Consider the following 24,856-nt stretch of genomic DNA (forward strand, 5'->3'; position numbering starts at 1 on the left):
TCAAGTAAGTCTCTAATAGAAAAATTCCTAAACGACTTACTTGTAAGTCGCCCAGAAGACTTCAATATTTTAGCGGTAAACTAAAATATTTTTAGTGGGAGTTAGAAGACTTTCTCTGAAAGTCTTCTAATCGCCAGACGACTTACATGTTAGTCCTCTAGACCCTAAACATAACCCCTAAACTAAATTAACTAACTAAACACTTCATAAAACCAAATTAAACTTAAAAAGTGTTTACTATACGCAGAAATAAACACATATAGGTAAAATTTTAATTTTTCAAAAAAAACAATTAAGTTTTCCAAAATCTAACCCTAAGAATACATACAATATTATAACATATAATGTCAAACCCTAAGCCAAAGAATATCATGATTAACTACTTTCACTCATCTATGTTGAAAAGTATTCAATTTTATTATATCTTAATTTATATCAGTTAAAACAGTTTATAATTACATGATTTTAATTTTTCACTTATCAAAATATTTTTTTTAAAATTTATAAATTATTTTTAAGATCAACTATACCAGAAGACTTCCATGGACGTCGTCTAGACGGTGTACAATATTTCAGAAGACTCAGAAGACTTTCTCGGGCTATATTCGTAAAAATGAGTTATATTTTTTTGTTTGGTCACAAGGGGCTGGCTGTAATTTCACAAGGCTTTTGAGTTACTTTTGCATTTGATTCAAGTTTGAATATACTTTTGCAATCAAATTCAAGTTTTGAGTCATATTTGGCAAATTCCCGGTAAAAAAATCTTATACCATCACTTATTTTTTTTGTTAGCACCATCACTTTATATATAAATAAATATTTAAATAAATAAGTAAGTAATTTTTTAAAAGAAAATTGAAATTTCTTATTCAATTTAATCTTTTTTAAAAAAAATGTTTAACTAAATATAAAGCATAAGTAAATATTGATTAAATCTAAAGGTATAAATGCATGCTACCTCTTTAATGATAGATATTTTGATCAGTTTGATTTTTGTATATTATATTTATTATAAAAAATTAGTGTTATCGTAAAAAGTAATTTTAAAATAAACTTTAGTATTTTCAGAAAGTACTTTTGATATTTCTGAAGAATTATAAAAATTCATAAATAATTTCTTAGATTGTAAAAATCACCGCTTTCTTGTATAATTTTTTATAAAGCTATCACATTATAAATCATAATAGTTTGTTAATAATCAAGTCTTTTCAATTTATTATTTTATTCATAAGAAATTACATAATGCCAGATGGTAAGCATACTTCGTATAACATCATATGATTCATATTATTTAAAAGTAATTTTAATTTGAAAAACACCTTTAAATTGACACTGTATTATTTGTGAATGACAGAAGGCAACATCGTTTTGCCCATTCGAGGAGAGAACTATGAGACGACCCACCTTGAGTCCAAGCTCGTTCGGTGCTAACCCTCACTTCCTCAGCTTTAGCCCTTACCTTCCGTCCTTCTTCATCCTCTTCGCCCAAAACCTTTCTCACCAAAGACGCCACTTCTTCTCGGCTGATCACTCTCTTTGACGGTAACTCCGACGTACGAATGGCTACACCGATCTCTTCAGTCAGAAATGCAGCATTCATCCATTGCTCTGCGTAAAGAGGCCAAGCCACTATTGGCACTCCTTGAGTTAAACTCTCTAACACAGAGCTCCAGCCGCAATGAGACAAGAACCCACCGATTGATCCATGGCTCAAGATCTCAACTTGTGGTGCCCATTGGGTGACCACAAGACCCATACCACGTGTGCGATCCAAGAAACCTTCCGGTAGGCCGACACTTACCAGATCATCATCGTTCGAGCTTTCACCTAGGTAAGAAGCAGGCTTACGCAGAACCCACATAAACCTTTGACCACTTAACTCTAATCCACATGCAAGTTCTATCGTTTGCTCTAAAGACAGCGTTCCACCACTGCCTAAACACAAATACAATACTGACCTTTCCCGTTGTTTGTCTAACCACTCGAATATACTATTAGGCTTTTTAGTAGGCCCATTAGGCCTAACAATTGGCCCGATAGCATAAACCGGTACTTTCATAACCCGGCTCAATTCTCCGTCCTCCATAAGCGCGGCTAGAGTATTTCCTTGTAGTTCCTCCCAAGTATTCACCAAAACACCATCGCTCATAGTCATAGGTATCTCCTCGCCACACCGTACACACTCTCGGTAGTGTCGGTTGGACCGGTCTAGCATTGTTTCCATAAGGTCATCCGCTCCAACCGGTCTACAACCTGGAATTTTCATAGGCTCTTTGATATCAATGTATTCCCCTTCCACAACCTTATCCAATACGGGCAAGTACACCAACACTGCCAAGAACCACGCGTGGGAAGCGACGTACACGTACTTAGCCATGCCGACATCATCGGCAATGGACATCATTCCTGTACCAAGAAAGTCAACGATCATGACCGTCGGTTTTTGTGTCATTAATTTGATGGCGTCTTGAACCACGGGCTTTGTGGCTCGCATCTTTTCTACAATTTTAGTGAACACCGTCGCATCTGGCTCAACGAAGTAGTCTATATCAACCGAGGGTAATTCTGTAACTTCACATGTCCCTCTAGCAACAACTGCGCGTATTGCCTCGGTTTCGGCCAGGGAGGAGGAACCGGAGGTTACTGCGAGAACTGTAACGCGGAAGTTGAGTACAGAGGAGAGCCGGTTTCCAAGTTCGAGGATAGGGATGAGATGGCCTAAGCCAGGGCTAGCGACTAGAAGCGCGTGCGGCTGCTCCATGACCTAATCATTAGAAAGTTTAATTAAAATGATTACGAAAACCGAAAGAAAACGTTATAGTAAAAGGGCGTTAATTACGTGAGAGATCCTTGCGGATGTACGGACTTACCTTTTCCTTATATTAGAAGTTGTTTCCTGCTTGTCAATGGCGGTGCATGAACTGGGATAAGACCATAGACTATCGATATATACGGGCTCATATGAGATATAGAGTATTTATTACTGATTTTAATTTAGAGAATTTGTTTTTTTTAAAACGGCACAACTGCTATACTATCTATCTCTTAAAATGCAAAACCGTGGATTGAATCCGATATGGGTTACTGACAAGTGACGTACATGTTAATTCTTACCCATATGACCCAACGTAATGTTAAAGAGACGTGAAACTTAAGGGGCATACGGACTTTTGGACTGAAGCTTAACTTTGTAGACAAAAAGTTAAAATAACCCAAGAAAATCTACGCGTACCGATGTTTCCGGATTTGTCCAGAGCAAGAAGAAGAAACAAAGAAAGACTCAATCACTCGGCTTCATTATCATACTCTTTCGGTCACATAAGCAGTGAGTGACGATGACGTGCGCTTGCAGCCAGCATACATGTCTTCTCAGTTCTCATAATGCTACTCGTGTTTCTAACAGATCAACGCACCCCACAAAACAACGACCACTTATTTAAGGTTTTTTTGTTTATATATTTATTAGTTAGACTGTTAAAAGATAATGCATATACAATACATTTAAAAATAGAAAACATCAAATAACATAACAAAAATGACTAAGATCATGATTAGTGGTGAGAGACTCCACAAATCTCATAAATTTTTAAAAATAAAACTGATTACATAATTATGTTTTAACTAAAATGAATCACTAAAGAATTGACATGTGTCAATAGAGTACTTCAAGATGGTGTCAAATTTTTCTTTACGAAGGGACTCTATCTTGTATCTCTCTTCTTTTATATTTTTTTATTGTTAGAACCTGTCCTAGAAAATCATGTAGAAACTACCAATGTTAATGGCCTAATTAAAGACAACAATACATCGTCAAATGAAGTAAAATTTGAAGATAAAATTCCTTCCGAAATCTTTTTATCAATAAAATATCAATTCTATTAATTTTTTTGCGAACTTCGAATCTTGGTCACATCAGAAACACTAATTTTCTTTGTTATATTACATTGATCTCATCCAAAACTAAAGCTATAACTATTTTTAGTATAGAATCCAAAGTATTCAACCGTAAAATTTAAAATCTAGAAAACCAATTTTCAACGATTGTAAAAGTATTGCCATATAACAAAAGAGAATAAACTTTCTTTCTATACTTTCGTTTTTCCATGGAGATTTCCATTATATCAACGACATTATATTTATCCATATTTTGATACTAAATATATTGTATCAAAATATAGATTTTAAAAGATTCTTCAGCCATCTCTGAAGTTGTTCTTCTACTCATGATCTAACATATAGATTTTCAACAAGTCTTAGTAATTTTTTTTGTTCCCAAATTCTTCGGCTAAGTCACCATTTACAGCTGTGAAAGAGATAAAATATAAAGAACTTATGGTGCTTATTATCTCCAAAACGTTACGCTCATACAAAGCTCAGAACAAGACTTTTATAGAGACCTACGTTGCGCTCATACAAAGCTCAGAACAAGAATTTTATAGAGACCTTAAGAACAATCTAGATCTCTATCAACCTTATCTACACAGCTGTATTACTTCACTTTACACCTCACACCACGACAATAGTATTTCAAAACGATCTGGTAATAGTGTGCCTTGCTTTACCGTACGTCCAGCTACCTCCTCTGTTTTGTCTTTAGCCTGAAGACGTTGAGGACAAGTTACAGCTTCCGCATATGACTTCTTGGGCTTCAGTGTACCAACTGTGAGTTGGGCCTCAGCTGTAACTTAAACCTTACCTTCTATATTCCCCCTCAAACTTGTGGTGGGGGCAATCCCAACACCAAGTTTGTTTCTCAATTCTTCAAAGGCTCTCCGAGGCAACGACTTTGTAAAAATGTCAGCAATCTGAAGAGCAGCTGGGATATGTCGTGTCTCTATTAGGCCAAGCGCTACCTGCTCCCTTATGTAATGATAATCTGTATCAAAGTGTTTTGATCTCTTGTGCATAGCCGGGTTTGTACTCAGATAGACCGCATATAGATTATCACATAAGAGCAATGTTGATTCCGGTTGTTGCAGGCCTAAATCTCTGAGAAGAAATGATATCCAAGTTATCTCCTGCGCTGTTGCTCCCAATGCTCTATACTCAGCTTCAGTAGATGAACGAGACACCGTGGGCTGCCTCTTTGCCGACCAAGAGATAAGATTAGGTCCAAGCAAAGTACAGAACCCTGTTGTAGATCTTCTGGTCTCCTTACAACCTGCCCAGTCACTATCACAGTAAGCTGAGAGCTTCAGAGCCGAATCTTTGCGGATGTGTAGCCCCAAATTCACCGTTCCTTTGATGTACCTCAGTATTCTTTTAAGGAATCCGAAGTCAGCATTGGTAGGAGCATGCATTCTCTGACACACAAAGTTGACAGCATATTGAATATCAGGTCTTGTTATAGTCAAATACTGCAGCTTCCCTGCAACACTCCTGAAGTAAGTCGGATCTTGAAACAACTCAGACTCATCATAGTCTGGACGAAGCGGTAGAGGTGTTGCAACTGGATTACATTCACTCATTGCTGTCTGATGAAGTATATCATTAGCATACGCTTCTTGATGTAGGAACATTCCATCTTCATGAGATTGAATCTCAATTCCGAGGAAACAGCTAGGAGAACCAAGATCTTTCATAGCAAACCTATTGTTGAGTGCGGTTAGCAGTTCCTAGAGCAATGTATTATCACTCCCTGTGAGCAAGATGTCATCAACATACAGAAGAAGGACCAGAGTTTGTTTCTCCTTATGATATGTGAACAACGACGGGTCTGACTTGCTACAACTGAAACCAAACTTTATCAGAAACTGACTAAATGTGTCAAACCAGGCCCTAGGTGCCTGCTTAAGACCATATAGAGCCTTAGTGAGACGACAGACATGATCAGGTTTGTTAGGATCAACAAACCCTTATGGTTGATCCATGTATACTGGTTCTTGTAACTCCCCATGGAGAAAAGCACTCGCCACATCTAGCTGTTTCACAGACCATCCTTTAGCCATTGCTATATTCAGAAGCAGTCTTATAGTAGCAGTTCTCACAACCGGGCTAAACGTTTCCAAATAATCCACTCCTTCTTCTTGACCACACCCTTTAGCTACCAAGCGAGCTCTTCTCTTACGCACAGTACCATCAGAGTTATACTTGGTGGAGTAAACCCAACCGTTGGTCAATATGTTCATATCAGGCGTAGGTGGTACCAATGACCAAGTATGTAGCGTGTGTATCTTAATTATCTCTTCTCCAACCGCACCATTCCACTCTGGATGTTCCATAGCTTCCCAAATGTTCTTTGGCTCCTTTGTGTGATACTATGACGTTAACATCACATACCTAGAGTTAGGCTTTTGAATTCCAGATTTTCCTCTAGTTCTCATATTATGTGTGTTCCCAACAGGAGCTTCTTCTGCAGCTTGAGGAATAGGAGGGACTTGATCTACTATAGGGGGTGGAGCTAGTTGAGGTTGATTAGGCTGTTGTGGCACAACTTCTGCAACCGGAGGTGGAATCGGTGGAGGTTGGAGTATCCTTGTTATTTGCTCAGGCCCTGATTCTTGTGACTGCAGCGTAGCCTTTTGCCAAGCCTTTAACAGAGTAGTCTCATACCGAGGAACCAGATTCTTGTAAGCTTCTTTAAATGGAAAGCACTATTCGTCAAAGATCACATGCCTTGAGATGTATACCTTGCCTGTAGGAGGATGCAAACACCTATACCCCTTGTACTGTGGACTGTAACCAAGGAACACACACTGCAATGACCTTGGTTCCATCTTATGATCAGCCACCGGTCTTAGATAAGGAAAACATGCAGAGCCAAGGACTCTTAGATGAGAATAGTTTGGCTTTTGTTTCCTAAGCATTTCAACATAACTCTTCTTCTCACCCTGATTGTAAGGTAGAAGATTGGTGATGTAGGACGCAGGGAAGAAAGCCTCAACCCAATGATGAAGTGGTAGGTGACTGTCAAACATCATAGATAGACCAAGCTCCATGATATATCTATGCTTACGTTCCGCAATGCCGTTCTGTTCTGGCGTGTAAGGACATGATATTCTTTGACTAATACCATCTCTTGTCAAGTGTTCTTTAAACTGCTTGCTCATAAACTCTCCTCCCCCGTCAGATTGGAAAATCTTTATCTTTGTATTCAGTTGATTCTCAACTAGAGCTTGAAACGCAGCAAAAACTGAATAAAATTCTGTTTTATTTCTCAAAGGGAAGAATCAAGTGTATCTGCTGTACTCATCAACAAAGATAACATAGTATCTAAACCCCTGATTCGATACAACCGGGGAGGGACCCCAGAGATCACTATGGATGCACCCAAGAGGTTCTGAAACAAATGAACTAGAAGATGAAAACATAAGACGACTACTCTTCCCCATCTGGCAAGGCTCACAAAGGGGGGTTGTTCTGTTCTTATTGATGAAAATATCCTTGCAGGCTTGTAGTTGTTGAAGAACTTTGAAGTTTGAATGTCCTAGCCTCTTGTGCCAAACTGCCTCTGACGCTGCAACTTGACGGTTAGAGAAGAAGGCTTCAACCTCATTGTTCTTCAACGTATATAACCCTTTAACTCGTGGACCCTTTGCCACCACCCTCTGATGTGTTAGGTCAATCACATACACAACATTAACATCAAAGTATACTCCACAAGGGTAATCTTCACACAACTTAGAAACTGATATCAAAGACTTCTTTATTTCAGGACAAACCACTACATCATTTAACGGAATGTTACCTGATGAGGATGTGATGGTCGAGGATCCAACATGAGTAATGGGTAGATACGCCCCATCACCCACCATGACTGCATCAGTTCCTTCATACGGATGCGAGGACTGAAGATTTTGAGTTGATGACGTTACATGGATCGTTGCTCCTGAATCAGGATACCATTCTCTTCCTGATTCATCTGTAACTCGCAAGGAAGCAAACGCCGCAGGACTTTGATACGCATTGTCAAATCTATTGTAGCATTTCAGAGCGACGTGACCAATACGCCCACAAATCTGACAGACTGGTCGATTCCCAGAGTTGCTCGGTTGCATCTGATGTTGCATAAACCCTCTTCCTCTGGATGAGTAGCCTCCACGACCTCTATAGGAACCACCTCTGCCACGGCCTCTGTAGTTTGGGTTATACGTCGGTGGAGCCGTTTCCAAAGGTTGATTCCCCTGAGCCTGTTGCGTGTTGTAAGCGAGGTGAGGCGTGAGCGAGGTGTTCTCTTCATAAGACTGAAGCTTGGCCGCAAAACCTTGGACTTCAGAAGCAACATCATTGAAGGTGGGGGCTGGATACTTGCTAAGCGAACTCTGAATGACCGTAGTCATAGGATCAAACTCTCGACCAAGACCGTTAAGAAAGCCAAAGATCTTCATCGACTCCTCCACTGGCTTACCGATTGAACTCAATGCGTCACACATTGTCTTGAACTCTCAAGTAAACCGCAAACGTCTTTCCTTTGTTGTTGAGAAGCTGGAGGTTGCGACGAAGTGAAAACTCTCTGGCCAGAGAACTCTTGTTGAAATTCTCCGCTAGACTAAGCCAGATCTCTCTAGATGTGGAAAGATTATGAACATAGCCTAGGACTTCCTCTGACAAAGTACCAAACAGCCACGAACGGACAAGTTGATCGGAGGAAAACCAGGACTCGTATTGGGGATTAGGAGATACCACGTTGACCCCTTCGCGAACCACCGTTACAGTTTCTTCAGGAGGGGTGACAGCGCCGTTAATGAAGCCGACAAGCTTCTGACTTGACAACAAGGACTCAAACTGTGTTTTCCACAAGAGATAATTCCCATCGTTAAGCTTTAGGGTAACGGAGCTTAAGATGTGAACATTACTCGGAAAAGGATATGGATCTGCCATCTCTACCTGTTAAGGTTTGACGGCTCTGATACCATGTGAAAGAGATAAAATATGAAGAACTTATATTTCTTATTATCTCCAAAACGTTACGCTCATACAAAGCTCAGAACAAGACTTTTATAGAGACCTACGTTGCGCTCATACAAAGCTCAGAACAGGAATTTTATAGAGACCTTAAGAATAATCTAGATCTCTATCAACCTTATCTACACAGCTGTATTACTTCACTTTACACCTCACACCACGACAATAGTATTTCAAAACGATCTGGTAATAGTGTGCCTTGCTTTACCGTACGTCCAGCTACCTCCTCTGTTTTGTCTTTAGTCTGAAGACGTTGAGGACAAGTTACAGCTTCCGCATATGACTTCTTGGGCTTCAGTGTACCAACTGTGAGTTGGGCCTCAGCTGTAACTTGAACCTTACCTTCTACAACAGCAACGAATAATATCATGTAATCGATATTTGACCAAATTTTGTCAAAATGACATCATAATAGACCTTTCCACCATGAAGATGAAGAATATCTGAACGGGTGTGCCGTAGAATTGTCCCACACCGACAACATGATAGAATTCTAATAACCGTTATATACCAAATGGTCATGTGTCAAACTTATCGCTGATGATGATCGAGATGATCTCACGATGTGTATCCAGATTTTGATCAGTAATCATCACTGTCAAGACAAAGACCACTTACACTTGATATGCTCAAATTAACCCAATGAAATACTCTGCAATTTAGGATCGTTGGATCACTTAATAGACTTCAGTATTTGATTTAATCTAAACAGTAATAGATGTAAAGCAATAAAATACAGAAAGTAAAAGTGGTTGTAAGTTCAGACATGAAATACACTAGACTCAAGGAATTTCGCATGTGAATCAAAATTGCAGATCAACAATGGCTAAGGGTTTATGGAGAATTGTTCTTGAACCCAAATCACAATAATTAAATCAATCAACTTTCGTTGCAAAGACTATCTATGTCTAGATCCTAGAATTTCAAATTTTTTTTTGCAAATTCAATCAGTTCAGAGAAGTATTAAGAACAAGTTTGATAAGTTCACCAAATTTCTAAACCAAATGTCTTTGCAAATATGTATTTATATGATCTAAGATTAGTTCAAGCAATCAATAACACCCTTGTGTCTACCAATTATCCTAAAATATAGATTTCTCGTTGTCAATCCAAATTTAGCATTAAGAAAAATCCAGATGAAGAATATAAGATTACCTTAGCAATTCAATTCAATCTAACAATTCATCATAAACTCTTGAAAAACCATAAATCTAACAGGTGAATTACTTAGACATAATAGAAGAAACACAAATTATAGTATGAATAAATTGCATTAATAAATCAAAGAGAGTAATAAGAGAGTTTGAAATCTTCTTTCTATTGAGTTTTGATTTGTCTCTCCAAATTGCTCCCCAAGTGTAAAATAAAGCATAGCCTAAACAATGGATAAAAAATAATAAATATAGGTTTAAAACACATCAAGGACTTAATTGAAAATAAGGTAAACTTCTCGGTCAAACTATAATTTTTGAAACATAATAAAAACTCGTCGGGACTCTTGTGCACAATGGGTATCGACTGACACCAATAATGGAGTCGATCAACACCAGACCAAATCTCAACTCCGACTCGATGTTTTCTACGGGTGGGCGTTCGGCTACCCATTCAAGTTCAGTTCGGGTCTTTTCGGGTTTCGGGTTTTGGTGGTTAAAGATATCAACCCCATTAGGATATTTATAAATCTATGTTCGAATTTGTCTCGGTTCGGTTCAGGTTCGGATAACCCGTTTAAATTATTTAAAAACAAATTAAATTCATTATATACTTTAAATTTCTCAAAATTAAAAAACAAAATAATATATTACATATAAATTTGAATAATGTATGCCAAAATACCTAAGATTAACATATAAGTTGGTTTGGCTTTAATATTTGGATAGAGAATCAGTTTATATTTCAAGTATTTTTGGTACTTGAGTATTGTTTAGCTATTTTAGACATTTATTTTTGACTATTTATATATATTTTCAAATATTTTGGAAAACTTCGAATTATCTATATATTTTGGATATTTTTTATATTAGTGTTTACATATATAAATATATTTTGGATATATTTGGATACCCGAAATACTTATGTTTGGGTCGGGATTTGTTATGGTTCTTTAAATATCTAAATTTTGAACCCCTTCGGATATTTAATCAATACTGGTTCGAATTCGGTACTACTTTTTCGAATCGGATTCTGTTCGGTTCTTCGGAATAAGGTTTTTGCCCAACCCTAATGTTTTCAGCTCTAATTCTCTTTATGCTCCAAAGTGCTCCAAAATTTCCAAACTTATCCAAAATGTAACTGAACCTGTAATGACTCGATAAGAATTCGAAACATACATAAAACTCTAAAAAAAGATGTATTGCATAGTCAAAACCCATAAAACTATGATGTATCAACACCCATTATTAGAAGATGAGAAATAAAAGAGCACTATCTACGTATCTTTGGAAAAAGGCCAAAACTATGGCCATTGTCAACACTGAAATCATCATGTAGATGTATAGATTAGAGGAGCATCACCGGAAACACTGTTACTCCCGTGACCAGAAACAGACTTCGATCCACAGAGAGGAAAAGTCAATCGCTTATACAATCGCCATTAACTGCCATAACTGCATTTATCTATTCTTGTCTTCTAATACCATTCCTTACTATGTGTACCATTTATTTATGTTATCTACACAATCATTTAAAGGTTTATAGTTGTGATGACGTCCAATTTCCAAACAATTTTGTTATTGTGAACGTCAATAATCTAATTCAAATGAGTTTTTTTTTATCGATGAGCCTTGCTTATTACAAGGAGAATAGAAAGATGGCTCTGGACACCACAAGAAACTAAGTATCTCAGGCCCATAAAAATAAGTATATGATATGCCAGTTTACAAAAGAAAAAGTATATGTCGTTCATGTAGGTAGTATGATGGTTGGATGGGAAATTGGGAATTGATAATACAATTCTCGATTTTCTTACCACTTATTAAGGCGTTTGTTTTAGTCATTCCTCATTGAATCAAAAACAATTAAATATGCCCATTCCTATTCCATATTGCAAACCATTTTCTATAGAGTCCATGTTACAACCCAGTAAATTAAGTTTCCCCACCTCCATTTTACACAACTAATTTACCTTTCAAACTGTTATCAGTCAAACCATAATATCTTTTTTTTTTTTGAGTGAATGTTAAATTTTATTCACTCCAAAAAACCCTTGTTACATTTTACAATGCTTCCTATTCCAAAGAATTTTTATAACTCTATCTCCCTTATGTTGTAACTCTATACATTCGAAAAACCTGGCCTTGTAGAGAACCAGTATTGTAATCCTTCACTCCATCTATTTTCTCCTGTTTTCTGAATAGAAAGAATTATAAACTATGCCATTTGATTGATTTTATCAAAAATTATAAAACATTAATATAAAAATAAATATATATTTTTTCATATAAAGTTGGATAACATTAAGTGTTTATAAAAAACAGTAGATTTAAATCACTAGAAATATAGTTTTTCTTGTTTTTTTTTCTTACAAAATCATTCATTAAACTAATGTAAATAATATCTAATTATGTCAGTCTCAGTTGATTAAAAAAATCAAGCTATTTAATCTTTTGTATGACACATGTCAGATCACAAATAACAATTTATCAATTTGTTTTTTTTAATTCTTTGGTTACCGATATTAGAATATTCAACAATACGCATTAAGCAATTTATATGTGTTTGATAACAATTCTCCTATTTTTGGAAAATACTGTAATAAGTTTTCTAATTCTTTTGTATCGATTCTCATAAAAAATAGTTCCATAAACCAATTATCTCCAATTATATTTGAATGTATATCTTTTAAAATCAATCTCTCTTTGAAAGAACAATCTGAAGAAGTTTCAATATTTAAACCATATGCTTCCAAAATATGATAAAAAGATTATCCAATAAGTATTTTTTAACTAATTTGTTTATCCATAAGAATTAACAAAAAAACTAAAATATGTCTTTTTAGCTTGGATTTCGTAATCGATATTTTGGTGGCTTACCAGTCCGGCATGATTTTACAATTAATTTATATACTAGTTGCTTTTTTACGATATTAAAACTTTAAAGTATAGCCTATTCAACGAAGCCTTATAAAGCATTACAAAAGTCCTCAGTTCTATAACCATCTAGATTACAAAGATACAAAGATAATTAAGTACTTCCCTAAAATAATTAATATTTAAAATTATTATAAAAATCATAAATATATTATAAGATTTTCTAAAAGTATCACTTTCTGGAATCATTTCTATAAATATCACATTATCTACACTATTATTTTCGAAGTGATTTTTTCTGTAAGCTCTCACGTTAAAAATGAGAATGATTAAAGTCATTATTACTCTTAATAAATTTATAAAATTGTGTTGAATGATCAATTAAATTTTTCCATCATATTATCATTATCTAAAACAATTCTATATTATATAAAAATATTATTACTGTGTTATAATTCAAAATTAATAAAACATAAAAACATGAAATTATTATATATTTATAAAGTAAAAGAGAAATAAAATTTAATTAATTATATTGACCAAAAATAAGAATTACGGTATAACATTGGTTAATTTAGTGGAATGTGTTTTTCAGAAAGTTAGATTTGAATAAAAAATGTTCGATAAGTGTTGGTTCATATCAGTAAAGTTTCAAGGCTGAATAGATAATGTTTTGAAACTTTAAACAAAACTATAAAAACTCATGTGATAAAAAGAAATCGATCGTTAAGGTTTTTTTTGGATAACTCAGTAGTAAATCTTAGGTCCAAACAGATCTAGACTAATATTTTGGGGTGCGTGATCCACAGATAGTCTCATGCATCGGATTTGAAAATAGATCGAAAAAAGAGATCCATAGCCGTGAAGGGTGTTCAGAAACATCGTGAGATAGTTTCCTCCGGTAGAATTTGAATTTGCAATCTGGGTGCACGAATGAGTCCGTCCTTACCATTGGCCATATTCCAAGGTTTTAAGTTACCGTTTTGATGAAAAAATTTGGCAGATTTTACCGTCATCGTTAATTTGATAATGTATATACTAATAAATATTATAATATAATTAAGCCCGCAGGCAAAACAAAATCATAATAATTTTTTAATTATCATGTCTCTTTAAAATTATTATTGAATCCGTAGAAATTATATTTTCATGACAGATATAAGTAGGCCTGGGACGGATCCGTATATCCGGAAAATTTAGTGTATCCGGATCCGTAGATTTAATATCCGGATCCGGATTTGTGGTTTTCGGATATCCGGATTTCGGATATCCGTCTCGATATTCTATTACCCATGGATATCTAGATCCAGATCCATAAAAATAATTAAAAATAATATTTTTTTAATAAAAAATATTTTTTTTAATATAATACATAAATTAAATATTTATACAAGATTTATAAATATATTTATATATGTCTATAATATTGTAAAAATTAAAATATAATATTGTAAGATCAATTCATGTATAAATATTAATATATCAAATATAAATATTAATGAAATTTGAAAATTTAATGTGTTTTAAAATACGGATCCGATCCGGATATCCGGACATAAAAATTAAGATATCCGGACATAAAAATTAAGATATCCGGATCTGGATTCGATTTGGACGGATCCAAAATTTTACTATCCGGATTCGGATCCGGAGACCCCGAATATCCTAATTTCAGAGTGGATCCGGAGCGGATCTCGGATCGAATCCGGATCTCGGATAATAAGTCTCAGGCCTAAGCCTAGACGTAAGTAGACCTTTATATAAAAACCACATTATTCGAAAGTAACCTTAATTTGAAAACATTTTAGTATTTGTTAATCACTACACGAGGTGACATTGTTTCGCCCATTCGAGGAGAGAACTATGAGACGACCCACCAAGAGCCCAAGCTCGTTCCGAGCTAACCCTCACTTCCTCAGCTTTGGACCTTATCTTCCGTCCTTCTTCATCCTCTTTGATCATAATCTTTCTCACCAAAGACCCCACCTGTAACACCCGCCCCTTCCCCATTTCCAACCGGGGTACCTGGGCGCGGGGTTAAGGACACACATGTCTACTTTCTCGACATCTCTGTGTGTCCCGTTACTAGGCCCATGAGATTCAGATGCGATTCATTTCTTACCATCGACACTTCCACTTAAAGTTCTGCAAAAAGGAAGGAAAAAAGAGGGGTGAGTACGAATACTCAGTGAAGCGATTCTAGACCAGTTTCCCCATGAGCCTCTATACTGCTCAATGCGAAACGAGAACCGACTAGCCACTACACCCAATTCGATACGACTCATTTATCCAGTTACTACGGAACCATTTCACGAAAAACAAACAATGTAATGAACTCAGTCATCACCCAATTCACATTAATCGTTTTAAGACTCCAATCATCCTAGAACTCTAGGACCTACACAGCTCAAGCGGACCAACCCTCCTCTTTTCTTGCTGCATTCCTGTGGAGCCGCCTGCCCTGGTACACTCGACATCCGGTTACCTTGGATGCAGTCTACCCCTTGCAGTATATTACAGCCCCTTCCCGCCAAGACTCGGCGTGACTCAATCTTACTGGCGCCTCTATTCTTACCCTGCCGTTTTTGAACGCTACGACCGCCGCGTTTCTTGTCTACCCACCCTTATCCCCGGGTGGCTTACAACTCATTCAATTAACTTGCCTTTTTCCTTTCATTTCCTTTTTCCTTATCATTTCCTTTTTCTTATCCCTTAGGCTCATTCATTCTTTCCTTTTAGACGCCACCCGTTCTCGGTGCCACAGTCAATTCATTTAACAATCATTCACAGATGTCCTACCATTCATACCCCAGACCGGTTAACTGTACTCTAAGATCCTACGTTTAATTCTTTCTATACATCCTAGCTTTCAATCACATACAAACAGATCTTCAACCAATAATCATCACTCATCATTATCATTGCAGCCAGTTCATTTAAAGTCCTTAAGCAGTATGTGCGTTCTGATGCAATATGATCTATCAACCTAACAACAAACAGGGTCTATTCAATCCTAGCTCCTCATTCAACAATATAGAAGAACATGAAAGAGATCTGGGTAGAACACCTCACCTTAGCCTAGATCTGGATCTGGATCTGGAATAAGAGACAAGAGAGATGAGATATGAGATCAATGACATCACACAGCCACCACCACCACTCGCGGCTTCTCACGACGAGGAAAGAGAGAGTCGGCCAGGAGAGAGAGAAGAGAGAGAGAGCGCGACAGAGAGAGAAGAGAGAGAGAGTCGACGGCTAGGGCTTCCGGGTCTCGAGAATTCTCTGTAGGGCTTCGCTTCTAATTTTTGATGAGAGAAAAGAAGGAGGAGGCTTTTTATTTATAGGAGAAGGCATGGAAACCCTAGGGTTTTAATTCCAAAATGTGCTGCAGGACGGGCCCTCCTCTTTTAAACCACAAAACTTTTAGGGCTTGGGTTTTAGGATGTTACAATTCTCCCCCTGTTAATCAGAATTCGCCCCGAATTCCAATCTTCAGGCTTCAAATCTTAGCATCCTAAAACCCGAGGTGAGTTTTCAAACACAATCAAGGGAGGCACACAATATTTTTCTTAAGGATCTTCTTTCGAAAACTCCCAAGTAAATAAAGAAAAACATAATTCCTACTTATACGAGATGTTCCCAGAATCTTAGCTAGTCTCTATAAAGTTGAGAAGCGCGTTCCGCCTCGGATCCGAACCAAACACGCGGGCACCTCTAGCTGACGGTTCCTCATAATCCTTCTGTTGTTAATCTTCTGATGGATTCTCTTTTGGTTCATAACTCGTGACATGATAACCTGTTTAACAACCAGGCCTTTGCTGCCAACGCCTTCCCTGCCATCCTCACCACTAAGGCAAATTCCATAGATTCCATGGCTCCATTCAGCTCTCCTCGAATGTCCCTACGGAGTCTCGCCTTATAACACCGGCACTACCCCTCCGCAGGCTTCGACTTGCATTTCTCGGCCATGTCTAAGAACTCCTTAGTGTACTCTTGGACCGGGCGAGGCTTATGCACTATATGAACAAGGGTCTCACACTTGCACGGCTCGGTACATCCTCCCGAGGTTCTTTCATCCATAATCGATGTCTTCCACAGATCATCTTCCACATCCACTTCCTCCTTAGAGCTCGAGATGGCGACGAACCGACGGTAAGTGCCATTTTTGCCTTCATTGCCTGACCGGCCATCCGGTTCACCAGAGCGAATTCCCATGGTTCCAAAACACCAAGCAGCTTGCCCTGAATTTCCTCGCGGAGCCCTGCCTTATACCACCGGCACCAATCCTCCGTTAACTTTGGCTTGCATCTTTTGGCTGTCTCCATGAATTCCTCGGTGTACTCCCAAACTGAGCGCGGTCCTTGCTTGGCTTGCATCAGTGTCCCACACCGACATACCCCATTCATGCTCCTAAGGCGGTCTGCATCAATGCTAGTAATCTTCCTCAGACGACCATGCTTCCTTGTTGGCACACTGTCTTCCATCCTAAACGGTCCAAGACCTTCCCGAGTCAATCCTGACTACCTTGGGTGCCCTCTTGGGGGCGTCATTTCGACTTCAGGTGTGAACTGGAAGGTCCCATGGCCTTGGTACATCAGCCTATATTCCGCCGCCTTCTGGAAATGGGGCATCAGCACCTGACATCTCGAAGTCGTCTCCCGAATGTGGGCGTTCGTCGTCTCCCGAATGTGGGCGTTCGTCTGCTCCACGAACTCCATTTCCTCCTCATCCGGGAAGAGGGCATGTACCATGTTACCCCCATGCGTCGCAGTGGGGCTTACGCCTTTGTTCCCTTTGGTCAAAAGCGCATGTGTCTTTCTCAGATATCGATGCACTGGTGAAGACACCCCTACGAAGATCCACTATCCTTATTAGTATCCTTCCTTTCCCAAAAATTGATCATCCATCGTCCTTATCTCCATCAACCATTTTTCCCTAAGACGATACTTAGTTTACTTCCTGTAAACCGGAATTGGTCCTCCTCGTTGTGACTTCGAGAAGCTCCTTCCACTAGTTACTTCATCATTAGTCATTGTCTCGTTTATTACCAGCAAAGCTCTCACCATGCCTATCCTTAAGGACTTGAATCCTTGACATTGGAGTTGAGACCCTTTGTTTCCCCTTATATTTTCCATCCGCTTGGCCAATTACTCTGGGGTCATTTTCCCAAATCGAAGTGCTACTCCCTGTCGTGCCCGCTCTTTTTTTCCAGCCTCCATGTCACCTTCGGTTTCGACCTTGCCGATGTTGGAAGAGTCTGCGCTAGCATTTCCCCCTTGCCTAGTACTCGGCGCCTTTTCTCCTTTTTTTAATATATAGGAACGAGTTTGACTGTAATATCAGAATGACGCATCGCTATTTTCCTGCAGAGATATCTCTTCCGTGGAGCTACCCACGCGTCGGCCTTGCGTCCGACCCTCGTCCCCCGGCCTTCCCGGGCCGGCGTGGGGTGGTGCTGCCGGCGAGACGTATCACCTCAAGCTGGTATGTCCCACCTTCCATTCCTCCTTAGCCTGTCGTGCTAGGCAACTGATCCCTCTGTATACTTGTCTTACAACTCCTTGTTAATCCTTTCATGAGCCTCTAAAACTCCACTACACCGCGGTTCGAGGATTTTTCGTTGTTCCGATCTCGGCGAAGCCTCTGAGCTGTTCAATTTCTATTTCAATATTGACTACAACGAGTCCAACAGAACCATAAGGGAATAATGAACAATGGCGGAAACGCTGATCCCTTAAGTTAGTATTAAGGGACTTTAACCTGGCTCTGATACCAATTGTAACCCCCGCCCCTTCCCCATTTCCAACCGGGGTTCCTGGGCGCGGGGTTAAGGACACACATGTCTACTTTCCCGACATCTCTGTGTGTCCCGTTACTGGGCCCATGAGTTTCAGATGCGATTCATTTCTTACCATCGACACTTCCACTTAAAGTTCTGCAAAAAGGAAGGGAAAAAGAGGGGTGAGTACAAATACTCAGTGAAGCGATTCTAGACCAGTCTCCCCCATGAGCCTCTATACTGCTCAATGCGAAACGAGAACCGACTAGCCACTACACCCAATTCGATACGACTCATTTATCCAGTTACTACGAAACCATTTCACGAAAAACAAACAGTGTAATGAACTCAGTCATCACCCAATTCACACTAATCGTTTTAAGACTCCAATCATCCTAGAACTCTAGGACCTACACAACTCAAGCGGACCAACCCTCCCTTTTCTTGCTGCATTCCTGTAGAGCCGCCTGTCCTGGTACACTCGACATCCGGTTCCCTTGGATGCAGTCTACCCCTTGCAGTGTATTACGGCCCCTTCCCGCCAAGACTCGGCGTGACTCAATCTTACCGGCGCCTCTATTCTTACCCTGCCGTTTTTGAACGCTACGGCCGCCGCGTTTCCTGTCTACCCACCCTTATCCCATGGTGGCTTACAACTCATTCAATTAACTTTCCTTTTTCCTTTCATTTCTTTTTTCATTATCATTTCCTTTTTCTTATCCCTTAGGCTCATTCATTCTTTCCTTTTAGACGCAACCCGTTCTCGGTGCCACACTCAATTCATTTAACAATCATTCATCAACCAGACCGGTTAACTGTACTCTAAGATCCTACGTTTAATTCTTTCTATACATCCTAGCTCTCAATCACAGACAAACAGATCTTCACCCAATAATCGATCACTCATCATTATCATTGCAACCAGTTCATTTAAAGTCCTTAATCAGAATGAGCGTTCTGATGCAATATGATCTATTAACCTAACAACAAACAGGGTCTATTCAATACTAGCTCCTCATTCAAAAATATAGAAAAACATGAAAGAGATCTGGGTAGAACACATCACCTTAGCCTAGATCTGGATCTGGATCTGGAATAAGAGACAAGAGAGATGAGATATGAGATCAATGACACCACACGGCCACCACCACCACTCGCGGCTGCTCACGGCGAGGAGAGAGAGAGTCGGTCTGGAGAGAGAGAGAGAAGAGAGAGAGAGAGAGCGCGGCAGAGAGAGAAGAGAGAGAGAGAGTCGACGACTAGGGCTTCCCTTCTAATTTCTGATGAGAGAAAAGAAGGAGGAGGCTTTGTATTTATAGGAGAAGGCATGAAAACCCTAGGGTTTTAATTCCAAAATTGGCTGCAGGACGGGCCCTCCTCTTTTAAACCACAAAACGTTTTGGGCTTGGGTTTTAGGGTGTTACACCACCTCTTCCCGGCTGATCACTCTCTTTGATGGTAACTCCAATGTACGAATAGCTACACCGATCTCCTCCGTTAGAAACGTAGCATTCATCCATTGCTCTACATACAGAGGCCATGCCATGATTGGAACTCCTTTAGTTAAACTCTCTAACACGGAGCTCCAACCACAACGAGACAAAAATCCACCAATCGATTCATGGCTCAAGATCTCAACTTGCGGTGCCCATTGCGTGACTGTTTGATCGGAAAACGGTACTGAACGAGGGAACGTTCGGTTTAGATGTGGGTTTAGCAAAGACGTCTTATTGATGGTCGGAAAAACGTTTTGTCGGTTACAAGGAAAAGGAATGCCTATAGGAAAAGTGACCGGAGCTCGAAGAGCTTTGTCGGAAAGATACAATACGGCAAGATAATGAAAGTAAAACCCTAATCTAGCCGCCAAGTATGAGTGTGTAGTTTCGGATCCTTTCTACGTTGCACCCCCTCCACTCTTTTATAGTCGACTTGGTGTTTTCCTGTGACCTAGCTTGCGTCGTCTTCATGGGCTTTTAACTCGCTGGGCCGAGAAGCCCACGTTGCTTCGAGGAGCCGTTTAGCCGGATTCATTTAGTCGAAATGCAACTGATTAAAAGTTCCCTCGCATTGCGCCGAGAGACCGGTGCCTCGAGCCGCCGCATCGAACTGTTGTTATGCCTTGTTCGGGCCAGACCGTCTGTTCTCCAGTCCTTGAGGGATGGTCGAATCCATCCTCTACAGTAAGTCCCCCCAGTTCATTAGTGAGTGACGTTCTGTCGAACTCGATGAATTTGGAAAGTTAAAGGTTTGGAAGAACACACGGATCGTTGCGAAAGTACGTTGCCTGGTCGACACATCGCGAGACATCGTCATATACTTCTTATTTTATCGGGCTGTTTAATCGAGTCTTGGTCGAACCGGTTTTTGTTTGGTTAGATCCGATTTTTATTTCGACCGTTGGTTCGATCTGGATTTGGGCCGGTTATCGCGAGAAGTCGAAACGACGTGTCGATTTCTTCAGGGAGGTTATCTCGTAAAAAGAAAGGGAAAGAGGTCGCGACTGCATCTAGTCCCGCGAGGGACGTGAGCGGGGTTACGCTCGAAGAATTCGAACTGGTCCATCACGAAGCGATGATGGACACTCGGAATTTAGATCTGTCTCAAAGGATTTTGGTCTCCGAGTCAGCGCGCTCATATCGGCAAGAAGTAGGAGGAAATCCAGCTGAGCCACAGGCCTGCGAGAGAGACGGTTCGGGCGGTGCGAGAGACGGAGTTCCTCTTGTTAATTACGTGCCGACATGCTATTATCCTGGAGAAATTTTCGAGGAACTCCCGGCAGTAGCCCCCGAGTTCGTGCGCTCCCCAGACGTGAATGGCCAGGCCTGGGAGAACGTTACCGAGACGCAGTCGACCCCTGATAGCGTGAAGAAACTTTTGAGGGATCGTCGCGGACTGGGGGTGACCTTCCTGATTCCTTCGAAAAGCCAGAGGCCTTGGTCGCCACCGGTTGGGTTCCAATGTGTCTATGAATCCTACTTTCAAGATTATACGAAGCTCTGGTTTCCGATTCCTCGATTAGTCACATCGTACGTGAGGCACCGAGGTGCAACGCTAAGCCAATTTCTGAATGGCTCATGGCGTAGCGCGGTTGCCTTGATGGTTATGGCTGCAGAGATCGATGTCTCTCTGAGTGTTCGCGTCTTCGAGGAGTTGACATCCATCAGCTCGTTGGATGACGGCCTTTTGTCGATAAAGATGCGACCAAGTTATAACGTGATAGAGGGACATCCTAATAAGACGTTTGATTGGCAGAGGTCTTATTTCTACGTTAAGTGCGACGACTCTGCCTTCGAGGATCCTCCGGATGAAGACTATCGTGTGTTGTGGAACACTCTTATTGGTAGAATACCCTCGTTAACTCGCGTCATTTCTTCGTATACTAACCGTCTTTTATTCTCATTGTCTTTTTTCTTTGCAGCTGATCACCCGACTTCTCGTGAGTATCCAGAAGAATTCCTTTCGAGCGCTCGTGCTGTCGCGAGACTCGCTCAAGAACATTGGGGGAATATTTATTGGGAGAGGGTTCGCCGTTCCATCAATCACATTTCCAGGAGTAAGTCCACTCTTTTTCTTCGTTCTACTGCGAATCTTTGCTTCTACTTTTGTAAATAAGCTCTTTTTTTAAACGTCTTTCGCAGAGGATTGGAATTCAAGTTACCTTCCCTCGGCTAATAAGACTAAGAGACGGATTTTGCTGTTCACCAAGGAAGAGCAGAAGAAGATCAACGAAGCGAGGAAAATGAGGGGCCTTACTGATCTGAGCGCCATGATGGCGGCACAGCTTGGTCTGCCGAGTGCTGAGCCGTCGATACCTTCTAACGAGATGGTGGCTACTGATACGACCGACGTGTCTCCCCAACGTCGCGACTCCTCGCCCGGCGCTGCCGCCGCTGCCTCTAAGAAGAAGAAAAGCAAGAAGAGGTCTCACGATGATCCGTCCATTGGCGATGATCTTGAGACTCTGCCAGAAGTAAATGATCGTTCTGAGGCCGCCGAGCCGTCCACGAAGAAGAGAAAGAAGAAGAAACAGCAATCTCCGGAGGAGAATGTCGCAAACCGAGGTACTGGAGTTGCCCGTTCCTCTGCTCAGGTTGGCTCGACTGTCGGGCCGCCTCTCAATTTGGCTCTAACAGATGAGCCTCAGAACGTCTCGCCCGAGGTTCCGCTCCAGAAGAAAAGGTCGAAGCAAGCGAGCGAGCAGGGAACGACCAGACGACAGGTTCCTTCTGTTGCTGCTCCATCGAACCCTGGGGCGTTGGCTCCCGGTTTGTCGACTGGTAGTGCTCCGGTTGTCAGGAAGACTCTGAGGGTTGAGTTTCCCGACCGTGTCTCATTTGAATATGGGCCGACTACCCTCATCTACGCTCCGAACAGATGAGCGGAATTGGTCAGTCAGATCAAATGCGTCCCGAAGTCTCTTCCGCCGGTTGCTGACTTGATCTTCCAGGATGAGTACGTTGATGCTGCTCGTACCAAGTTGCTGGTAAGAGTTTCCTTCGACTCCTTCATCTTTTCAATTTGTGTCACATTTATTTTATTTGATTAAGTGTTTTGGCTTCCGTATTTTGCAGTGTGACGGGGTTTCGAACTTCGTCATCGAGAAATACGACACTGCGCTGAAGGAAGCGCTTGCAGAGTCGGAGAAGTTGAAGAAGACGGTGGCGGCCAAGAGCAGGCTCTTTCGCCGAAAGAGGGCGGAATGGCAAGGGGAGTATGATAAAATGGCTGAAAAGCGGGATCGAGCGGTTGCTCAGAGAAAGGCACAGAAGAAGCGAGCCGACGCAGCTGAGGAGGAGCTTTCCGTCGCTCGCTCTACTATCGAAGCTCTGGAGCTACGAAAAGCCAATCTCATGGAGGAAATGGGAGTCAAGGCCACATAGCATAAGAAAGAATTAGACCGACTCAGGGACTCGCGCATCTATGAGGTTAGAAAGGAGAGGGTGAAGGTCGAAACCGAGATGATCGCAAAGTCCAACAAGCGCTTTGGGAATCTCCGCGACTGGTGGGCTCGCTACGCGCCGTTCGACACAGCACGGCTGCTGCAGAGTCAGGCAATCGGAACTAAGAAATGCCTTGAAGCTTTGAAAGCTAGTGGCCGTGACATCCCTCAAGAGACCATTGACGTGTTTGCTGCCCAAGGGGAGCAGTTTGTGAGGGAAGTCACGAAACTAAACCCCGGCAAAACTTTCATGGAATCCACTATCTGCCCAACTGCCTATGGAATAGTCATCTCGTCCGTTCTTGTTGGGTTGTTGAAAGGAAAAGTCTGGATAGTACTAATCTGGTAATGTGGAGTGGTCTACCGGTTGCTTCCCGTCGAGCGACGTGGAATAGCATTCATCGGTCGTCGGTGACTCATTGGAATCGATCGATGTGATAGTGTGTGTATCGATCGATTCCGAGTACTCGGTTTCGTACTCTGCTCCACAGTGGCATGCTGCAATGTAGCCAAGATCATTTCCAAGCTCAACGACGTTGACCTGTTGTCTCACAACTCGAACTAGGTCATAGTGTACGTCTGGATCTATGAGTGTGAGACACAATCTGTTGGTGTTCATATGCCATACAGCTCCTACTGTAGCTAGGAAAGCTCTTCCAAGCAGAAGTGAAAAGTTCCAGTTAAGCTTGATGTCCAGGACATGAAAATCTACTGGGACAAGGGTATTACCAATCTGTACCTCAAGGTCTCTTATGATGCCTCCTGAGCTCATTTCTGAAAGATCCACAAAGGTGAAAGATTCTGATGAGGGCTCTATTTTCAGACCCAGCTGGTCTGCCATAACCTTAGGTAGTATACTGACTAATGCTCCTGTGTCACAAAGTGCATGGGGAAATTCAATACCCTTTACCAAACATGGTATTGCAAATTTCCGAGGATCACTCTTCTTCTTCAATGTGATCCTTAGTTTCATCCTTTCTCTGACATGATGAAACATTCTCCTCAGTTTCCTTAGTCTCCCTGAAGAACATCCACAGCCGGTGTGTGTAATAAACTTCATCAAAATGTTTCTCCACTGGGATTCTGAGGACTCTCTTAGTGAAACCATCCATCTCCTTCTCATTAGCTTCCCTCTTAAGGTGTTTAGGAATCTTCTCCTTCCTTTTCCTTAACACTCTTCCCTCAGTTGCCTCATCAACTTGCATA

The 24,856-nt window shown here is 40.6% G+C and overlaps 2 protein-coding genes across 2 annotated transcripts; one reads left to right on the forward strand and one right to left on the reverse strand.

Annotated features, from left to right (window-relative positions):
- Window positions 1-1,250: 1,250 nt before the first annotated feature.
- Window positions 1,251-3,145, reverse strand: LOC106304484 (UDP-glycosyltransferase 72D1-like). The gene is made up of 2 exons (XM_013740891.1): window positions 2,871-3,145; window positions 1,251-2,764 (listed from the first exon to the last, which is right to left on the reverse strand). Exon 2 carries the CDS (start codon window positions 2,759-2,761, stop codon window positions 1,322-1,324), a length of 1,440 nt encoding a protein of 479 aa, XP_013596345.1. The 5' UTR covers window positions 2,762-2,764; window positions 2,871-3,145; the 3' UTR covers window positions 1,251-1,321.
- Window positions 3,146-21,282: 18,137 nt separating this feature from the next.
- LOC106302378 (uncharacterized protein At3g60930, chloroplastic-like) lies at window positions 21,283-23,591 on the forward strand. The gene is made up of 5 exons (XM_013738899.1): window positions 21,283-22,051; window positions 22,130-22,264; window positions 22,350-23,020; window positions 23,108-23,194; window positions 23,283-23,591. Exons 1-5 carry the CDS (start codon window positions 21,283-21,285, stop codon window positions 23,589-23,591), a joined length of 1,971 nt encoding a protein of 656 aa, XP_013594353.1.
- The last annotated feature ends 1,265 nt before the right edge of the window (window positions 23,592-24,856 follow it).

Source organism: Brassica oleracea, chromosome C7, assembly GCF_000695525.1.
Source record: "Brassica oleracea var. oleracea cultivar TO1000 chromosome C7, BOL, whole genome shotgun sequence".
Taxonomy (NCBI): domain Eukaryota; kingdom Viridiplantae; phylum Streptophyta; class Magnoliopsida; order Brassicales; family Brassicaceae; genus Brassica; species Brassica oleracea.